The sequence below is a fragment of the Aedes albopictus genome, chromosome 2 (assembly GCF_035046485.1).
Source record: "Aedes albopictus strain Foshan chromosome 2, AalbF5, whole genome shotgun sequence".
Taxonomy (NCBI): domain Eukaryota; kingdom Metazoa; phylum Arthropoda; class Insecta; order Diptera; family Culicidae; genus Aedes; species Aedes albopictus.
Window position 1 is genome coordinate 59,346,054 of NC_085137.1, and position 20,350 is coordinate 59,366,403.

The 20,350-nt window shown below is 38.1% G+C and overlaps 2 protein-coding genes across 2 annotated transcripts; both read left to right on the forward strand.

The window, feature by feature from the left end:
• The first annotated feature begins 4,885 nt into the window (after window positions 1-4,885).
• Window positions 4,886-14,426, forward strand: LOC109421637 (transmembrane protease serine 9). Its single transcript, XM_019696149.3, has 3 exons — window positions 4,886-5,707; window positions 9,271-9,299; window positions 13,498-14,426. The coding sequence occupies exons 1-3, from the start codon at window positions 4,941-4,943 to the stop codon at window positions 14,319-14,321; spliced, it is 1,620 nt and encodes a 539-aa protein (XP_019551694.3). The 5' UTR covers window positions 4,886-4,940; the 3' UTR covers window positions 14,322-14,426.
• A 4,880-nt stretch (window positions 14,427-19,306) lies between these two features.
• On the forward strand, window positions 19,307-20,312 carry LOC115265209 (trypsin 3A1-like). The gene has a single exon (XM_029869484.2). It carries the CDS (start codon window positions 19,331-19,333, stop codon window positions 20,099-20,101), a length of 771 nt encoding a protein of 256 aa, XP_029725344.2. The 5' UTR covers window positions 19,307-19,330; the 3' UTR covers window positions 20,102-20,312.
• Window positions 20,313-20,350: the final 38 nt, after the last annotated feature.

A 20,350-nucleotide genomic window follows, 5' to 3' on the forward strand; every position in this document is an offset into this window, starting at 1 on the left:
AAATAAGTTAATTACGCATTTTTTCGAGTAAATCGACAAAAACTGCTAAAAATCCACTTACTTTCCACTTATTTGCTCTTAAAAAGTGAGTAAGTAACAAAAACTTGCATGTTCGAAGATGACGTTCAATAGCAAATTTCACAATCTTTCGAACGGTGCTGAGAGATCTTAAATAAGTTGAACCGTTTTCATGTTATAGCCATTTTATTGAAAGCATTGTCAAAATCATGAAAAGTTCAATAACTCCGTAATGGTTGAGATTTGACCATATGCGTAGAACAATTTTTTTCATCAAATATCATCCTTAATCACCCCCTAAAATATTCTGGGTAAGGAACCCAACACCCTGTATAGGTAGATATTGCGGATATTTTGTAAAGTTTTTCTTTCGTCGCGCAATTTACGCGTCAGGCAGTTACGCGCAACTCCAGTTGCGCGCAGCCAATCAGGAGCAAGTAAGCAGACGACGTCGTTGCGCGATAAAGCTACACACAGCACGTTCCCAGTTTTGTACTGATCGCACGCGGTGAATACGGATACTGTCCATGATATAAGATTCACCCTGTCGCACCACTGACAGACATATGGGTAAAAGTGTGAAACTATTTTTTTTTTTCTTGCAAAGCGCAATTTAACGCCGCATCAGTACAGAAATAAATGCAGATTCTAGGAAAATAATTATAAATCGGATGATCACACTAGGCTGGGTCAACGTTGTATGAGAAAATTTAAAATCATTTAGATTCTATCGGATCGAAGTTTTTTAGATGCTCTTTGATGTACCAAACAACTGTGCAACATTTGGGCGTGATTGGTTCAGCCTACATTTTGCTCATCGCGATTGAAGTTTGTATGGAATTTTACATGGGAAAACATAGTTTTTCGTATTTTTCTTGAAAGTTGCTCAAAATTGTCCCTAACCATAAGGGAAAAGCACTACACTTCACCCCCCTAAAATTCTGCTCTATTTTTTCCACTTCATACATAAAAAATGAAAATTGCATGGAGGGGACGAAGACTAGAGCAGTGGCGAAGTTTGTTTTTCCCCTATAACCACAACATATAATATATTGTATAAGTATAGCCCAGGATGTATCAACTTTGTCGAAGACCGCAAAGCGATGCGATGCTTGTGGAAAAAGATGTGTTCTGGCCAAACACTGAGATTTTATTATTGATGTTATTCCTTTACATGTTAAATGTTAAGCACACTCAGACGATCAGTAGGTTATTACTTTTGTCACAACACTAGGTTCGCTTTGCGGTCTTTCGCAAAGTTTTTCAGGGCATCTGAGGCTATACTTTTACATAATTGGTTACATAGATTCAGAATAATTTTGTTCTTTTATAAGCAAAAAAGTAAGTTTCTTACTTATACAATCTTATACAAATTTCAATCGCGATGCGCAAAGTGTAGGCATCATTGATCGCGCTCAAATTTTGTACAGTCACTCAGGATCCGAAAAGGAATAAAAAAAAACATCATCTGAAAAAACGACCTCTATGACCCACGCTAATGAACAAGAATCGTGTGACCGATTTCTAGCTTGCGATACGCATAAAGTTCTAAGTACAAAAATGTGGGCGACCTACGCAATATCGACCAAATTCCATGTTACTCATCGGGTGTGCAAGACTTATAAAATTTTAGATCAACACTCACATTAGCATTAGATATGGCAATCGCACTGTGTTGATGTGCCAAAAAAAATGGGAGCGTGCGAACAAATTCAGTAAATGCGTGAATACTGAATACAGTGCGAGAAATAAGTATAAAGACAGAGCCGATTCCATACAAAATAATCATGTTTGAAAATCAAAATCTCTGTTTCTAGCGGTTCGATTGTGATGGAATTTTGTCTGCAACCTTAAAATAACTAAAATTTTAGCTAGATTATAAATCATCATCCATGAAAATAATTACACTGACTTCTCAGATTCAATTTAATATAAATACACTTTTTGTGTTGAAATAGCGTCTTTATATTTGTTTTAATCTAAAAAGTCAATGTAAACATTTGCAGAAACAGAGATTTTGATCATCAAACATGTTTATTTTGTGTGGATATCAGCTATGTCTTTATACTGTCCCGTAACGTGGGTAGATCACCTTGTAAGGGTGCGTTACGGTGTAAGATCTACCATAACAAATTTTGATCTTGTATTTTTTTAGCTTTGATAATTTAAATGCAAAAAAATCAAGATCACAATTTTATCTACTTTTTTTTTGTATTATGTTTTTCATTGCTAATAAACCATTTGTTTCAGGAGGATTCAGGTAATTTTTGTCTATGTCTAGAGAGATTTATCTCCAAAAAATATGTAACTGTTGTGAGCCTATCACCATTTAATACTATTTTCTATTTCAGATGTACAAGCGGGCAACCCTGCAGTCGGGACGACGAAACATCCTTCTTATTTTTTGAAGTGTCAAGATCGCCATATCATTCGCTGGCGGGTAGACCACGTTGCCCGCGTCGTTTTTCTTCGAGCCGAGTGTCGTAATGCCGCGTTTTTTTTTTCGGATCGCCAACTTTTTTTTTACTCGTTTTACGCGATCTGTTTTCTCTTTTTTTGTTTAACGCGATTTTTAGATTATTTTTTTTCTTTTCTTTTATTTTGTTATTTCTCGAGTAACCAATTTTTTTCCTCGCGATTTAAAAATTTAGGTATTGCAAAGTTCCGATGACCCTGGAGGGATCGGTTCTGCTTGTGCCTCGCACTGAGCCGAAACATACGTATTTATACAATAAATAGGAAAAAATATCTTTTGATTTTATTTTCGTTCAACTCGTTTTACGTGATTTTTTTTTTAAATAAATGAGTTGTTTTTTTTTCGTTGTTTTCGCGTTTCTTTTAAGTAAATTGAGGGTTTTTTTTTCTCGGATCGCCATTTTTTTTCACGCGTTTCAAACATTTATTGTTATGTTCCGATGACCCTGGAGGGATCGGTTCTGCTTGGGCCTCTCACTGAGCAGAAACATAATTTTTTAAACAATTAATAAAAAAAAATCTCTTTTGATTGCCGGCTTTCAAAAGATTAAATTTTAACCAAATAAACAACCAATGCCGTGGGTCCATCGCCAGATTTTCAGGCGAATCCTTGACCTACATATTACATCTCCCAACCACCCACTCCGTAGTACTTATGGGAGTGTCACTGAGTCGGAGGCCTCTTAAATAAGTGCTACATCAACATTTCCTTCCCCTATCCCAAGTTACGGTAAAGATGGGCGTGGCCGGGAATAATGACATTTGTGCTTTTGGTATTCTTGCATAAGATTAGAGCAAAGTTAACTCCCCGACCTTGTTCCGAAAAGCAATCCGAGCAAGATTAGCAAAAGGTACATGAATGTTGTTAGTATCCAATCTACGAAGTATACCGTAACTACGCTAACGCTAACGCTATATCAGCTATGTCTTTATACTTATTTCTCGCACTATATTATTCAGGTTGACGACATGGGTTGGTAACACAGCGAAACAAAAAATAACTATTGGTCTGTCTCAAGAGGAAACTTATTTGTCACCAATAAATTTTGGACCGCTGAATCAGAATCAGATTTGCTCCAACATTTCACAATTTTGAGTTATACCTTAATTTATACGACAAAGTTTGCGATTTTGGGCTTTTTTGACTGCAAACCACTAAGCATGGGAATATTTTCAAGCAATCAAAGTATAATTTGTTCAATTAACATCTAAATTAACAAATCATGCAAAATATTTCGTTTTACAAAATCGAATTTGATAGATTTAAGCGATTTATGAAAGGTAGGTATGATATTTCCGATGTCACTCTCCAAAAGTTGCATGCAAGCTTACTTACAAACGTAAGATGCTTAAATCTATCAAATTTATTTGCTAAAACGAAATATTTTACATGAGTCGTTAATTTAGATGTTACTTGACCAATTTATCCTTTGATTGCTTAAAAAAAAATATTTCCGTGCTTACCCAAACAGCACACATGTTATATAAAGGTTGCGACAGCGCAAGTTTTGGTTGTATAGAAGTTTATTTTACGTTATTTCAACACAATGTTAGAATTACGTCAAATAAACTTCTATACAACCAAAACTTGCGCTGTCGTAACTCTATTATAACATGTGTGTTGCTTGGGTAATGGCTTGCAGTCAAAAAAGCCCGAAATCGCATAACTTGCCCTATTATGAGTGTACAATAAGCATCTAAGTTAAAATACACATTAATAAAAACAAAAAAAAAACATAACTTGCCCTATAAATTTAGGTATAGCTCGAAATTGTGACGTGCTGGAGCAAAGCTAAGCCCGGATTCGGATTCAGCAATCCAAAATTTGTCAAGAGACACATAAGTTTGTTCTTGAGACAAAAAAAATGTGACACTGTGTAATGAGTAGCCTTGGTTCTCAGCGGATATGAGAGGGAACGAATGAACTACCCGTCGGCTATTCCATCCACCCCATCGTGTGCAGCAAAGTAAAGCTTAACATACTATTGTATAGCAGATGAGGAGCACATAAACTAAAGCGACTTCCCTTTGTTAGTACATTTCAGTAATGATCGAACAACTAGAAATCCTCTACATAATGTACGATTACTACGAACAACCAATTGAACTCTGAGCTCTTTATGAGGCCGGATTACTAACACTTGGTACTCTTTAGCTTTAGCGTGAAGTTCCTTTGAATGTCGCAGAAGATAACATCAAGGAGGATGTAACAAGAAAGGCAGTTGCATACACAAGTGGCTTTGATTTCAAAAAGTTCGTTTTGCCCATAGAATTCATAGAACCAACCATTTGAGTAGCACAAATAATTTTTAATGAACGATCCAAATCAATACCGTCACAGACGATGGCCGTTCTAAATCAAATTGCAGATAAATCTCACATTGAGTTGAACTTAATCCGCATTACGATTAGCTTTCGAGTTAGTTTGCTACGCCATCTCTTACAGAATGGTATCGACATCGTTTGCTATAACTTTCCTGATAATTCTACTCAATTGGTACGAGTGGGCAACAGCCTTAACTGACGATGCGAGAATCGTTGGAGGATATGCCGACCGAATCGAGAACGTTCCCTACACCGTTTCGATAAGTAAGAGAGGTTTCGGCCATTTCTGTGGCGGTAGTCTTATCTCGTTGCAGTGGGTTCTTACGGCCGCACATTGCCTAGTCGGTGAAGGGCCGGGAGACCTTTACGTTCGAGCAGGGTCCACTTACAAGAACACAGGTGGAATACTTCGAAAAGTGAAAATGGTTATCCCACATAATCGTTACAGTAAGGACATAAAGTTAGATCTCGACATCGGGCTGCTCCAACTACTTAGACCTTTTCCGGCTAACAATGACTTCATCGGTACGGTCCGTTTAATTGGTCCTGCCGAGATTGTGCCACCTGGTAGAGACTGTGTCATTTCCGGATGGGGAACCACCAAGCAAAATGACGGCGAGCATCAGGTACTGAAAAGTGCTATGGTTAAAACGGTTACTCAAGCAGCGTGTCAAAGGGTACTGTATCGAAAGATCATAACGAAAAATATGGTTTGCGCCGGTGCTCAGAGACACGACGCCTGCCAAGGAGATTCCGGTGGTCCCATGATATGTACCGGAAGCCTCACAGGGGTGGTGTCTTGGGGTGAGGGATGTGCTACCGCAGGTAAACCTGGGGTTTACACATCCGTACGTGAATTGAGGCCTTGGATCTATGCTTATACTGGAATGTAAAACTAATGCCGTTACATGATGTCAATAAATTGCATGGTACTTATATAATTGTTATATTTATTCATCCATCCAAATAAGTACCCAAGCTATTATTGTTGATGGGCACATATAACCGATGTGGTAAGTGTCCAGGTATTCGATTCCCGGTCGGTTCAGGAGCTTTTCATAAATTTAAGAAAATTTCCTAGACCAACCGGCATTTGAACCAGACACACGCAGTATGGTCATGTTGAATACATACGCTTTTACAGCTGTGGCTATATGAGCATCCGATCTGGATATCATAACTGGAAGTCTTTGATCCTCCTTTTAAAACACTTTTTTCCTGTAGGGGTACAAAACCAATGGTATTCCCTACCAACGTATTCTGTAGACAGCGTTACGCCAATATATTTTGGACACTTCCATTTGTTTTTGCCGTAATTGTCCAAAAAATATTGGCGCGTTTCTGTGTCCAAACTATGTTGGTTCCCTTAATGGTCGCAGGTTAATTGATCTATTATGGTAAGACCCCGTTGCTTTATACAGTACATTACTACACTCACTAGCAGGGCTGGCATTCCACACTGAAAATGTGCACAGTGCAGCTCATTTTTATATTAAAACTGCACACACTTGCACCCACACTAAGGAGCATGCCATCCCTGCTCACTAGTATTAAGAACAAGTGAAGTTTGCATTGTACCCCAGTCTAAAATAGCTTCCAAAATGGGATTTATATTCCAGATGGATAACATCTTCCGATCACAGGATGACGAGGTTTCATGTTTTGGTTTAGGTCCATCAGTCATCCTGGAATTGTATTTTAGTTGGCAGTTTGCCTTTTAGTTCACAGCATTTGTCGCTGTGTTCATAGCTTGGTTTTGTTGTGTATTAAACTCGGGGAATATTTACAACTTAAAATGAAACATGTAACACAAATAACGTACGAATATAAAATTTATAACACATTTAACAATTATTCTGTCTTATAATTGGGTTCTTTAGTGAATAAAATATTGCTATTTTCTATAGCCTAATCGAAAGAGCTCATTTTTCTGAGTATAACGTGATTTTATTGGATTCCAATACCTTTGTTTTGATGGTTTAATTAACAAAACAGTTTTTATTTTCGTGGATAGAATGACAGTTCAATCGATAAAGTGACAGTTCGACCCGAACAAAAAAAAATCCCCATACAAACTTTAAATGCATTTTAAAAATAGTTCCCGGACTCCGAAAATTGTGAAATTTTGGATTTCGACTAATTTTTGGGCGGAGAATCCGATTATGAAATAATCCGAATACCCCTAAAGAACCCAATTGTAACAAATATTTATACCCGTAACACCAGATATCACGAGGATACATGATGCATCTACCGAAATAAAGTTCTCTCTTCACAAAGAGAAAACTACATTCACAAAGAAGATGTTCCTAGGTCTTAGTAGTGAAATCACAAAATCGACATTATTCTGATTGAATCTTCTTGAGCTTTAATAGAAATTGTCGGGATGAGCAGTGCCTGTGCACACACTAAAGACAGATTGCAGCGCATTCCGAAATAGCTTGAATTTCAGCTTGAGGCACCGTGGGCCATTGGCGAGTTTAGCCCTGGATTCATTTACCCCAGCCCTAGCCTCAGCCCCAGTTCTATCACTCATTTTTTAACCATCCGTATATGCAATAGAATGCAATAGATCCTGGTCGAACCATTGATCCTCCTGGATCAAGTCCATACGTTCCGATCATCAATCGAAACTTTATATGGTATATCTAAGATGAATTTTGATTCCATCCAGTCTTCATTTTGTAATACTAATGGATTTACAGTAACATTGGTTCCGAATGTCTCGTTAGTTCGCCTTCTTGTATCTTTTTAACTTCAAGGCACTTGTCTTCGCTCTAGCACAAATTGATGCAAGGGTAGCAGATGCATTTTCTAGTGTTGAACCAGGAGTACTTCGAATAGCTCCTGTTATTGACAATGTTGCAAAACGCTGAAGTTTAGCCAGTACTCGTTGGGCTGTCTTGGTTTTGGTTTTAGGTCACCAGACTAGAGAGGCATAAGAGACTTTGGGTCTGACAACTGCCAGGTAAATTCAATGAACTATCCAGGATTTTAACCCCACTTTCCCCCGATCATGCTCCGACAGACCTAAAGAACAGCTGTTGCCGTGTTTACTACATGCTCTAAATGTTCACTCCAGCTCTGTTTTTTTTTTATATCTAGTATGATTCCTAATTATTTCACCCTGGTGGAGAATGTTAACTGTACTCTATCCAAGAACGGTGCTTTGATATTGACATTTCTTTTTCTTGTAGGTATTATAAGAGTATTTTTTAAGGAAATGACGTTTAGTACCTCCCCTTCAGGCAAGAGGTGAGTTTAACGCTACTTGCATTCTGTTTGATAGCGTTTCATCATGCTTCCCACTTACCACTATCACGATATCGTCTGCATATCCAATGACCTCGTATCTCATTGCCACCAAACTATTAAACAAATCATCAAAGTCAGATTTGAAAAGATCGAAGGAATTTATTCCCCAGTCCCCCATTGTCATTGTGAAAGTTTTTAAGGAACTTCACGAGTGCATCTTTTCTGTTCAAAGTGCAGCCAGAATTTGTCCTCAATTATCCCGATGAATTCTCATCAACAGCAAATGAGCCTGAGAAATGGTTTTCCATCAGGACTTCCAACGTTTCTGAAGGACTTCTTAACTTTGCCTAGGCCATTTGAGTGTTCTTTAGAAAGGACTTTTTGAAACTTGGCCGCTTCTGAAATATATTGAATGTTTTCAATGGAGATTCATGTCCAATGTATCCGTTTGCTTTTCTTATTTCAGTACTTTATTCGGTTGGGGCCTTTCTTTATTGGCCCCAAAACGAAGTCTCCATTGAAGAGTTTCCTTACTTTCCTCCTCATTTTTGTAGAGCGTTGTTCCACCAAGGAACTTTCCTCTTTGAACTAATTTCCCTTTGTGGACAACTTTCACTGTATGATTGTGTAATTTTGTTAGTGATCGCCTTAGAAGCTTCTTCTAGTTGCTTTGCTGTTCATATTTTTCGTCCAACAGGAATTGCTTGGTCGCAAGAATTTGCATGTGGAGACCCCAATTGGTGTTCCTGGGGTCTCGATAGAATTCCCTCAAGGTATTTCCCCTCTCTATTGAGAAGGTGTAATGCTTATGATATGAGAGAGATACCTCGTTAGATACTAACCAAAAGGCAGTTCTATCTGTTAGAAATTGGCTACTAGTGTTAAATCAAGTACTTTATGATGCCTTGAGTTGAAATATGTTGGTTTATCCTCTCTATTACAGATATAAATGTTGGCAGAAATATATAGCGCATTAAGTTCACCACTGGACTGCACACTTAGTTTTCATAAGTGCGATAACCTGAATAAAAAAGCGCGACCGTAACAAATCACGTTGGTGTCTTCAGCGCACTATTTCTTCAAACTACGCTGAATAACACTTGTGAAAACTTCTGCGATAGTCCAGTGGTGAGCTAAATGCGGTATATTCTAAAAGGGACTCACCTCGTTTGTTGATGTCACTGCTTCCCCATACAGTGTGGTGAGCGTTTGCATCGCAACCGGCAGTAATTAAATGCCGGTTTTGTTGTCTGCAGCTGGTCAAAAATTCGGAGATTGAGGTTGTCGGAGCTTCTTCTTCATCACCGGGAAAGTAAGCTGATGCTATATTAACGATTAAGTTACCCCTGACTGTTGGAACCTCCATCCTCATGGCTACGATGTCGTCTCGTTTGATAAATTCTGTAATGGGAATAAAATTAATCCTTCCATTTACTAAGATAGCTGCCCTTGGAGAAGGGTGGTTATCACCGTAGAGTATCATACATCTTGGTGTTGTAAAGCCAAGCACACTATGATTGTTGACCCACGGTTCCTATACTAACGCCAGGTCGAGGTCTTCTTTGGAAAGCTTTGCAAGAATACACCTACTGATACCCCTCTTGCATGCTGTTGGTTTGCCTAAACAATTTTTATACTGATCATTGCGTTGACGATCATCGTTTTTTGTGACTGGCGGATCGTCGGCTTAGTTTGTGCCCTTTGTGGTGGATTCTCTGGAGATTTCTGGGACCTATGTTTGCATTCACAGTAAACTACTGTTTTTCTCACAACGGTTGTTATCCTTTTTCGGGTTCGTTTTACCAGTTCTTTCTTGGGATTCAGTTTTAGGCCAATTTTCACATTCACCGCCAGTAATATTTACCGAACTTGACGCCTAGGAATTCGTTCCTGCCGGTCCACTTGAGGGCATTGGCGTGGCTAGGATTTTTTTTCTGGAGGGGGCTCAGGGGGGGAGAATACTTTTAAGCGGCATGGTCGCCCGGTATGAAAATGAGCAAATCAGGATTGCAGTTTTGAGGAAACAAAATAACTGAATTCCTCCAGAGATTCCTTCAAGAATGTATCTAAGAATTCCACCAGACATTTCTTTGGGGATTTATCTTGGGATATCTTTGGAGTTTCCTCCAGTGCTGTTTTCGCGATTTCCTTCGAAAACTCCTTTAAAGTATATCTGCAGGTATTCCTTCAGAGATTTCTTCATTGATTTTCCCATATGTTCCTTTCAGAATTTCACTAGAGATTGCTCCAATAATTCCATCTGGAATAATTCGAAGTATTTCTACAGGAATGTCTTCCAGAAATACTTTCAAAAAAGTTTACTAGATATAATTCAAAAATTAATTCAGATATTGCTTAAAAATTTTGTACGAAAAACCCTGTAGGAGTCCAACTAATTGTTTCTTTAATAATTCATTTAGAAATTCCTGCAGACATGGATTTCTTCATATTTTTTAAACAGGGATTCCTTCAGAAGTTCTTCCAGGATTTCACTAAGAAAACTCGCCTGTGATTCTCTAAGGATTTCCTCATGCTTCCGGGATTCCTCATTGGGTTTCTTTAGAAATTTCTCCAAGAATTCCTACAGGGATTCACCCGGAATTCCTTCTGTGATTCTTTCAGGAACAATTTCCGGGATTATTTTAAAAATGCCCCCAAGCGCTCTTCTTGTGATTCGTCCAGAAATTCCTTCAGGATTTATTCCAAGATTTCTCCGTGAATTTCTTCAGGGATTCGTCTAAAAATTCCTGCAAAGATTCATCCAAAAATTCCTCTAAAAATTCCGCTAGAGATTTCTTTAGAAATCCCTCCAGGAATTTCTCCGGAGATACCTCAAGAAATTCCTCTAGAGATTCCACCTGGGATTCTTTCAGGAATTACTTCAGGAATTTTTTCAGGGATTTCTCCGAGAATTCCTCCAGGTATTCTCCCTGCAAGTTCTCCAGTGTTTCTTTAAAGAAAACCTTCCAGAAATTTCTCCATGGATTTCTACTAGGATTTCTAATGAAATTTATGCATGAATTCCCCCAGGAGTTCCTCTGGAGATTTCTCAAAAATACCTTAAAGAATTCCTCTAAAGATTCCACCAGGGATTCCTCGAGAAATTCCTCCAGGAATTATTTAAAGGATTCCTCCAGGGATTCTACCTGAAAGTTCTACAGCGATTCTTTAAGTAAATCTTACAGAAATTCCTCTGAAGATTTTTCAAGGAATTTCTCTAGAGATTCCTCCAGGAATTCTCACAGGCATGTCTCCAGAAATTTCCCCAGGAGTTACTCCAGGCATTCCTTCACTAGTTCCTCTAGGAAATCCTCTAGGGGTTTCTCAAGGAATTCTTTATGAATAACTCATAAAAGAATCCCTGGAGTTCCTCCAGGGATTTCTATAAGGATTCCTCCAGGGATTCATCTAGGCATTCCTACAGGATTTAATTCTGGGGCTCCTCCAGGATTACCTTGAAGAATTCCACCAGGAATTCCTGCAAAAATTATCTCAGGAATTTCGTCAGAAATTTCCTCAGAAATTCCTGCAGAAATTCCTCTAGGATTTGATCGAGGAAGTTTATTAATTCCTTCAGAAATTATTCCGGCAATTTATTCGGGAATTTGTTCAGGAAATGATCCTCCCGGATTTTGTACAGGCATTATTCCAAGAATTCCTACAGGGATTCCTGCATGGATTCCTCCTGTGATTCCTCTTGAAATTCCTTGAAGGATTTCTTCGAGAATCCCCCAGTAAATCCTCCAGGGATTCCTTCAGAAATTCCCCAGGAATTTATCCAGGAATTATTCCAGGTATTCTTTCAGGCATTGCTCCAGGTTTCATACAGGTATTTCCCTCCTTCAGGAATGCCACTAAGAATACCTCCATGATATGCCCCAAGAATTTCTCCAGGAACTGATTCTGAAATTTCTTCGCAAATACTTACAGCAATTCCTTCAGTAATTCCTCCAGGTATTCCTTTTTGAAATTCTTTCCAGAATTATCTCCAAGAGTTTTTCCAGGGATTCCTTCAAGAGTTTTTCCGAGAATTCTTTCTGATATTTCTCCAGGAATTGGTTCAAGTTTCAGGAATTGGTTCAAAGGTTTATCACAAATTCCTCTTTAGATTCCTCTAAAGATTCTTCCAGAGATTCCTCCAGGCATTTCTCCGATTCCTACAGAAATTCCTTCAGGAATTGTTCCAAGATTCCTCTGTGATTTCGAGGATTTCCTCCAGGAATTCTCTAAAGGATTCCTCCAGGGATTGTACCTGAAAATTCTCTTGCGATTCTTCAAAAAAGTCCTCCAGAAATTCCACCAAGAATTTCTCTGGGAATTCCGCCAGGAGTTCCTCAGAAGATTTTTCAAGGAATTTCTCTAGAGATTCATCCAGGCATTTCTACAGGATTTAGATCTGAGACTCCTTAAGAATACCACCAGGAATTACCCCAGGAATTCCTGCAGAAATTACCTCAGGAATTCCTGCAGAAATTCCTCAAAGAATTGATCGAAGAATTCTTCCAGGCATTCCTTTAGAAATTGCTACGGCAATTTCTCCAGGAAATCATCCTTCTCATCCAGTTTATACAGGCATCATTTCAAGAACTCCTTCAGGGATTCCTGCATGAAGTCCCCTTGAGATTTCTCTAGGAATTTCTTCAAGAATTCTTCAGGAGTCCCCCAGGAAATCCTCCAAGGATTCCTTAAGAAATTCCCCAGTAACTTATCCAGGAATTATTCCAGGTATTCCTCCAGGCCTTCCTCCAGGATTTCATCCAGGCATATCCCCAGAGATTCCTCCAGGAATGTCACCAAGAAAACCTCCGGGAATTACCCCAAGAATTTCTCCAGGAATTGGTCCAGCAATACCTCCATGAATTCCTTCGGAAATTCCTACAGCAATTCCTCCAGGAATTTCTCCAGGAAATGCTCCAGGAATACCGTTTTGAAATTCTTCCAAGAATTTCTTCAGAAGTTTTTCCAGGGATTCTTCCGGAAGTTTTTCCGGGAATTGATCCAGAAATTTCTCCAAGGATTCTTCCAGGTCTGCATAAAATTTTTAACTTAAAATTCAATGGTTTGGATAAAAAACAGAGGTGTCCATTTCGCCTCGGGTGTTGATTATGCCCCGAGCTCCCCTGATATGGAAGAAATAGGGGAACCAACATATTTTGGACACAGCAATGCGCCAATATTTTTTGGACACTTACGGCAAAAACAAATGGAAGTGTCCAAAATATATTGGCGTAACGCTGTGTCCAAAATATTTTGGTTCCCCTACGTTTTTGCGTGAGCAGCGCAGAAGAGTTTGTCCAGCTCACATTGGAATTGATAAAATGAACAATTTGAGTAGCAAAAATCAATTTCATTTAAGTGTAAAATCAATACCGTCACAGACGATTGCCGTTCAAAATCAAACTGTCGATAAACACACACATTGAGTTGAACTTAATCGGCATTACGATTCGACATCGAATGAGTTTGCTAAGTCCCTTTCATACAGAATGACATCGGCAGTATCTACTTTAGCTTTCCTGATAATTCTTCTCAACTGGTGCGAGTGGGCATCATCATCCGACTTGAGAATCGTTGGAGGATTTGCCGACAAAATCGAGAACGTTCCCTACACCGTTTCGATAAGTAAGAGAGGTTATGGCCATTTATGTGGCGGCAGTCTAATTACACTGAAATGGATTCTTACGGCCGCACACTGCCTACTGGATGATGGCCCGGGTAACCTTTACGTTCGAGCAGGGACCACTTACAAGAACAAAGGTGGAATACTTCGAAGAGTGCAAACGACTATCTCACATGCTCTCTACACTACGCAGAAGTTAGATCTCGACGTCGGGCTCGTCCAACTGTTCAGACCTTTTCCGGCAAACAATAATTTGATCAGTACGGTTCGCTTAAGGGCTCCTTCCGAGATTGTGCCACCTGGTGTAGAATGCGTCATTTCCGGATGGGGAGACACTAAGGAAAATGATGGCCCGTATCAGATACTGAAAAGCGCTAAGGTTAAAACGGTCAGTCAAATGAGGTGCCAACAGGCACTGTTTCGGCAGGTCATCACAAAGAATATGATTTGTGCCGGTGCTCAGGGACACGATGCCTGCCAAGGTGATTCGGGTGGTCCCATGGTATGTGCCGGTATCCTAACAGGGGTTGTGTCCTGGGGTGAGGGATGTGCTACCATAGGTAAACCTGGAGTTTACACATCCGTAAGTGAATTGAGGCCCTGGATCCATACTTTCACTGGACTTTAAAACTAATGCGGTTACATGAGATCAATAAATAGCAAACAACTTCTGAAATCGTCTTATTGCTATTGCTCTTTCCATGATAACGTGAAACCAAGGTAAAAGGTAAATAAAGTAAAAGGTAAAGCAAAATGACTTTATGCAATTCTTTTTTTATAACTCATTTTGGTATCATAAAGACCATATTTTCCAAACTGGTTCATTATGCAACAGAAATGAGTTGCTTATTGAAAAATAGTTGCATAATGTTCATAATGCAACTCATTTGAGTTGCATTATGAACATGACGTAACTCAAATGAGTTGCATCATGAAAAAATCATTGCATAATGAAGAATAAAAATAGAAAGAATGCCATCTCTTGCCTTTTTGTATGTAAACGTCAAGCGACACGACAAGTGGCGCTCTCTAAGCGTATCAAGGTGGAAGCTCTCTGTAACAATGGTCGTTATTTCTCATAAGAGAAGGTGGTTTCGGTATCCGCATACAATCAGTAACGCACACTACCACATGAAGGTTGAACTTTTATCCACAGATAGCGCTGCGGTAGTGTCCCCCGAGCATCAGCGGAGTGGGCATTCTTGATATTCTTATTCTTTGATAAAGTTTTGTATGGAACTTGTTGCAAAACTCGATTGTTTCAGCCTTCATCGTAAATGTACGACTCGTGCTGAAAAAAAAATTAACTTTTTGCAACTTGTTACATAAATATTATTTTAACTCTGAAATAGAAGTGAACAGCAAACAACATTGAAGCCATCTTTGATTCAGCACATTTCTAAATATCTTAAATTCAATTTAATGTCAAGAAAGTTTGCACAATCTTCGTGTCTAAACGAATAAAACTTGGGAATGAAGCTGAGTAGATAATTTCTGCTTCCAGTTCCAGAATCGCGGTGGGTTCTATTTTTCATTGGACTGGATCTGGCATGTACGCTAGATATGATACAAATTGTACAAGGGGAGTTTTTTTTAAATAAAAGCATTCAAAAATGGGAAAATAAAGTAATTCAATTTTAGCAAGTAAGAAAGCACTTTGCCATGGTAGTTTCAAGCGCAAATTACACTGTAAAAATAAATCGCATATCCAATGGAAAATTTCCATTAGTTTGGCTATATAACTGTTATTGGATTTCCGATGAAAATTTCTTCGGAAATATCACATGAAACCAATACGGTTTATGGAAAACATTAGGAAACTAGCTGACCCTACGTGGCTAGCCACGTTTTCGCAATTCCGAGAATTGTCTTAATGGCTTAATGTTAAAACGTTTGATTTGCGTTTTAAGTTTATCTTCAACTTAATTCAGAAACAATATTTATTCCTCTGAAGTGTTCTAGAATATCCTACTACCTCCTTCGTCTTTTTCTGGCAGGTTCGTCCGAATTCAATGCGATATTTTTCGTGGTAAATATTCGATCATGTTATTGGTTTGATTCCTACGAAGAATGTTCGGGGATCTTCATGAATCTTCGATTTCATCTTCTGATTCTCAAATTTATTCGCATTCGGAACAAATAGTTTCTAAATATTCCATTCTTTTTAAAAATTATTTGGTGATTGTATTTGTATTCATCTAAGAATGTTTTGGAATATGTCAAAATCATGCGTATCTTCATCTTCTTCACCCATGAAAGTTCCAGAAATTTCGTAAAAGTCTAAAAATGAAGCTCAAGAACATTCAATTTATACGTCTCTTCATTTCTTCGAAATATATCCTAGAATATCTTCTTTTCCTTGCTTTGGAAAGTTTGGAAATTTCTTCCAATTATGAAAAGAAAGCATATTTAATTAATTTCTCCAAAAAATGTTCTAGAATATTCTAGAAACTTGTTTTTCATCTTCTTGGCAAGCTCCAGAAGTTTTTTGTTACCTAATCAAATATTCCATTATGCTTGGAAACCTCTCAAACATGCAGGGTGGCCACTCAACTTGGTAAAATAAATTCCCGGTTATTTCCCGGTTTTTCCCGGTTCTTCAACAACTTTTTCCCGGTTTTGTAGAAACTGATTTATATGGAAAAATCGAAACATTGTCATTACTATTTTCATTTTTTTCACTTTTCTGAATTTGTTAAGTGATACAAAAAAACATTTAAGCGGGGAGTTCTAGTTATAGCATTTATTATAGAAAAAATAATTTGATAAAGGCTAAATTTGATAATGAAACTGATATTTTCTTTAATCTTGAAAAAATGATATATTGTTCAAGGAAATATTTTTGAAATTTTATACATATTAAATTCGCTTCATTGGAAGTTTAAAATAAAGTGATGATTTGATTTACATTTTACTGAGAAATGAAATTTTGTTTTTTTTTTTTCATCAATGCTCTACATTTACTTCAAGCTAATTTTTAAAAACTATAATTGTGGAAGTTCCATGTATAACTCTGAGAAAATATCCTTGTGAAGCTGGAAAAAAATCTTATTGATAGACAGGTTATAAAAAAAGACATTACACCGTCTTCAACCAGAGGTTGCACAGACTGAACAATTCACTAACATTAGGCAACGGACAACACGGAACACCCAGTGGACCAGTGGAGGATTTTTCGTTTGACGAAAAGTTTCCTCCAGCTGGAGCGGGAATCGAACCCTCACTCCGTGGCACTCACAATACGCCTAAACGACGGACGCCGCTAACCGCACGGCCACGAAGCCCACAATCATATCAAAGTTTTTAGTGGAGGAAAACTCTGGTTGAAATGCTGTTAGAATCTTATAGAAAATCCTACTAAAATTATGGTAGAAATTTGTAATGGAAATGCCAAGTGAAATAGTTGGAGAAAAATTATATCGCATTTTTGAATAGACTTCTCTAGAGTCCACTGAAGCAATCCCTCGAAAATCACTAGAGAGGATTTTTGGAAAAAATCTTGAACAAATTAGTAATGGTATTCTGCGTAAATTGTTTGTAAACACTTTGAAATAACTATTGGATCCTTGATTATGTTTTCTGTTAGAATAGATAGAATACGAATAAAATGCCTAGAAGGATTTCTAAAGATTTTAAACATCCGCGGGAAGATATTGTTAGAATTCCCAAATAAATTTCTCCGGAAATTCTTGTAATAAATGCATATAACTTCAAAGAGCGTCTTTAGAAATTATTGGTAAAATTGCTCGATTGTCCTTGAATTTGTTGAATTGTAGTTGAAAAAGTTAGTTGAGGAATATTTCGAGCAATTCCTGTGGAAATCAGTCGATGTATGTCTTGAGAAATCTCTGAAAAATTTGCGAAGAAAGCCTTGGTTAATCATCAAGAGAGATTCTAGGCTACCAGCAATAATCAATGTTATACTATTTCTGGGAAACATGTTCAGGTTTACAGGAAAAAAAACATTAAAAAATTCTTGAAAACGATCGAATTTGGAAGATTTCTAGTATCATACAGATTTAGAAATGTAAAGAGTTCAAATATATTATTTTTAGTGACAAGATTTGTTCTGCAATGTCTGAGGTAGAACAATGCACTGACTGCCTACCCAAGATATTTACTTGTCCTTACTACTAATCGCACATCAAGAAATCAACATATTTATAAAGTTTTTTAGATTAAAAACCATTATCGTTCTAAAAGTGAATGTCAATCTTTTGATTGACCTTCCATCAGTCACGCAGTTGGCCACCACGCTTATGCTGAGTACAAAATGCGATTTTTTCAACGTGTTGTGCGGTTATTCAAGGGTTAGGTTTCGATCTCCGTATCTAGTATCTAGGATCTAGTATTGATAGATCCTGTTCTAGAAAAATCACAATAATTCTTATATAGATGCAATAATAATGATTATCCTGGAATTTCATTACCAAGGGAATTCATGTTCTAAGCAAATTCCCGGTATTTTCCCGGTTTTTCCCGGTTGTTTGCGATTCCCGGTTAATTCCCGGTTTTCCCGGTATTCCCGGTTGGGTGGCCACCCTGGTCATATGTAAGAAAAGAAAAATCTTGAGCACTCGTGGAAAGTTCTGGAACAGTTTTTAAAACCTCATCTTCCTTCCTATTTTTTTTTGCTTTTTCTTCTTATTCTTTTGTCTCTAGTTCATACAATGCTATTTCCATCATACCACTAAACGTGAAATATATCAGTGAAACTTTGCTAAGCGTGACAGGAGGGCAGATAGACAACTCCGGGTTTTATTTCACGCAGCCCTATTTTGATGCACCCGTTTTTGATCTGCTAACATAAATTAAGAAGAAAATTATCCATTAAGGAGATTCTTGAAACTTCTAGAATAACAGTTGAGAAATCTTCTCCTCAGAAACCAGTGTATCAATAAACATGTGAAACATTTCACTCAGCATTGGACTTATCAGAAGCGCCAGAATTTATTCTATCATGTATACTTTTTAACCATAGCCAACTGTTGTAGGGTTTTTGTCAATTGAATGGATGAATGTTCTAGAAATCGAAAACGCCTGAAAGTATACTTCCAAGTACACACCTCGAAAATTTAAGAAGTTTGATACTCCAGAACATTACAGAACGTTATTTTTTGTCTGAAACTTGCAGTAACTTCCAGATAGTTCTCGGAAGTGTTAAGCATTTTGATGTTCCAGAACATTCCAGAATGTTCTTCTTATTATTATATCTGAAGAGTCCAATAACTTCCAGAAAGTTCTCGAAATCTCAAAAGTTTGATATAGCTATGGTGAAACATTTCAAAGCGTTACGGACAGACAGACAGACAACGCTGGGATTTTATATATATATGATTACATAGTTTATAGTATTGGAAAATCACATAACTTCGCAAAATCTATGTGATATTCTCATATAATTCAATGGACACGCACATAAAAACAGTCCACGTGAAGTCAGATGGAAACAATGTGAAAACTTTTTTCAGTGTAGGGTCTGCGGTCATTTGGGCAGGGGGACCTATCAAATGAAACAAATCAATACCGTCACGGACGATTTCCGTATTAAATCAAAATGCCGATAAATCTCACATGTCGTTGGACTTCATCGGCATAACGATTAGGCATAGACTGAGTTTACTGCGTCCCTTTCAAATGACATCGTCAGCATCTACTTTAACTTTCCTGATAAGTTTGCTAAACTGGTGCAAGTGGGCTACACCTACAATCGACGATGCAAGGATCGTAGGAGGATATGTCACCAGAATCAAGAACGTTCCCTACACCGTTTCGATAAATGAGAGACGTATAGGCCATTTCTGTGGCGGCAGTCTAATATCGCTGGAGTGGGTTCTTACGGCCGCACACTGCCTAGAGGGTGCAGTGCCAGAAAACCTTTACGTACGTGCAGGTTCCAATTACAAGAACAAGGATGGAATACTTAAAAGAGTGAAAGCGATTATCTCGCATGCTCTTTACGATAAGTACATTACGTTAGATTTTGACATCGGTCTGGTCAAACTGCTTGAACCCTTGCCAGCACACAATAACTATATCAGTACGATCCGCTTAGCGGGTCCTTACGAATTTGAGCCACCTGGTAGTTACTGTTTGGTTTCCGGATGGGGAGACACTCGACAAAACGAGAGCGAGTATCAGATACTGAAAAGTGCTATTGTTCAAACGGTTAATCGGATAACGTGCCAACGGGTACTGTTTCGACAGCCCATCACAAAGAACATGCTTTGTGCCGGTGCTCACGGGCACGACGCCTGCCAAGGAGATTCGGGTGATCCAATGGTATGCTTTGGAAGCCTTGCAGGTGTGGTGTCCTGGGGTGATTCATGTGGCACCATTGGAGCACCAGGAGTTTACACATCCGTACGAGCATTAAGGTTCTGGATCTATACGGTTACTGAAATTTAGAATTAATGATGGTGTTGCATGGTATTAATAAATAGTAAATGGATTCTTGAAATCAATCAAAACGTGTTTGATATAATTGTAAATTTGTAACTTGTCATGAAGACATTTAAGTTGAATTAGTTTCTGGTATGCTTGTTTCACCGATTTGCAATTGTTTCGCAGTATTTAAGTTTAGCCGTTGAATTGCATTGTTTAAAAGGATGCTTGCGGCAGTTAAGTTTTGCTGAATTCAAAATTGTAAATGTGTTA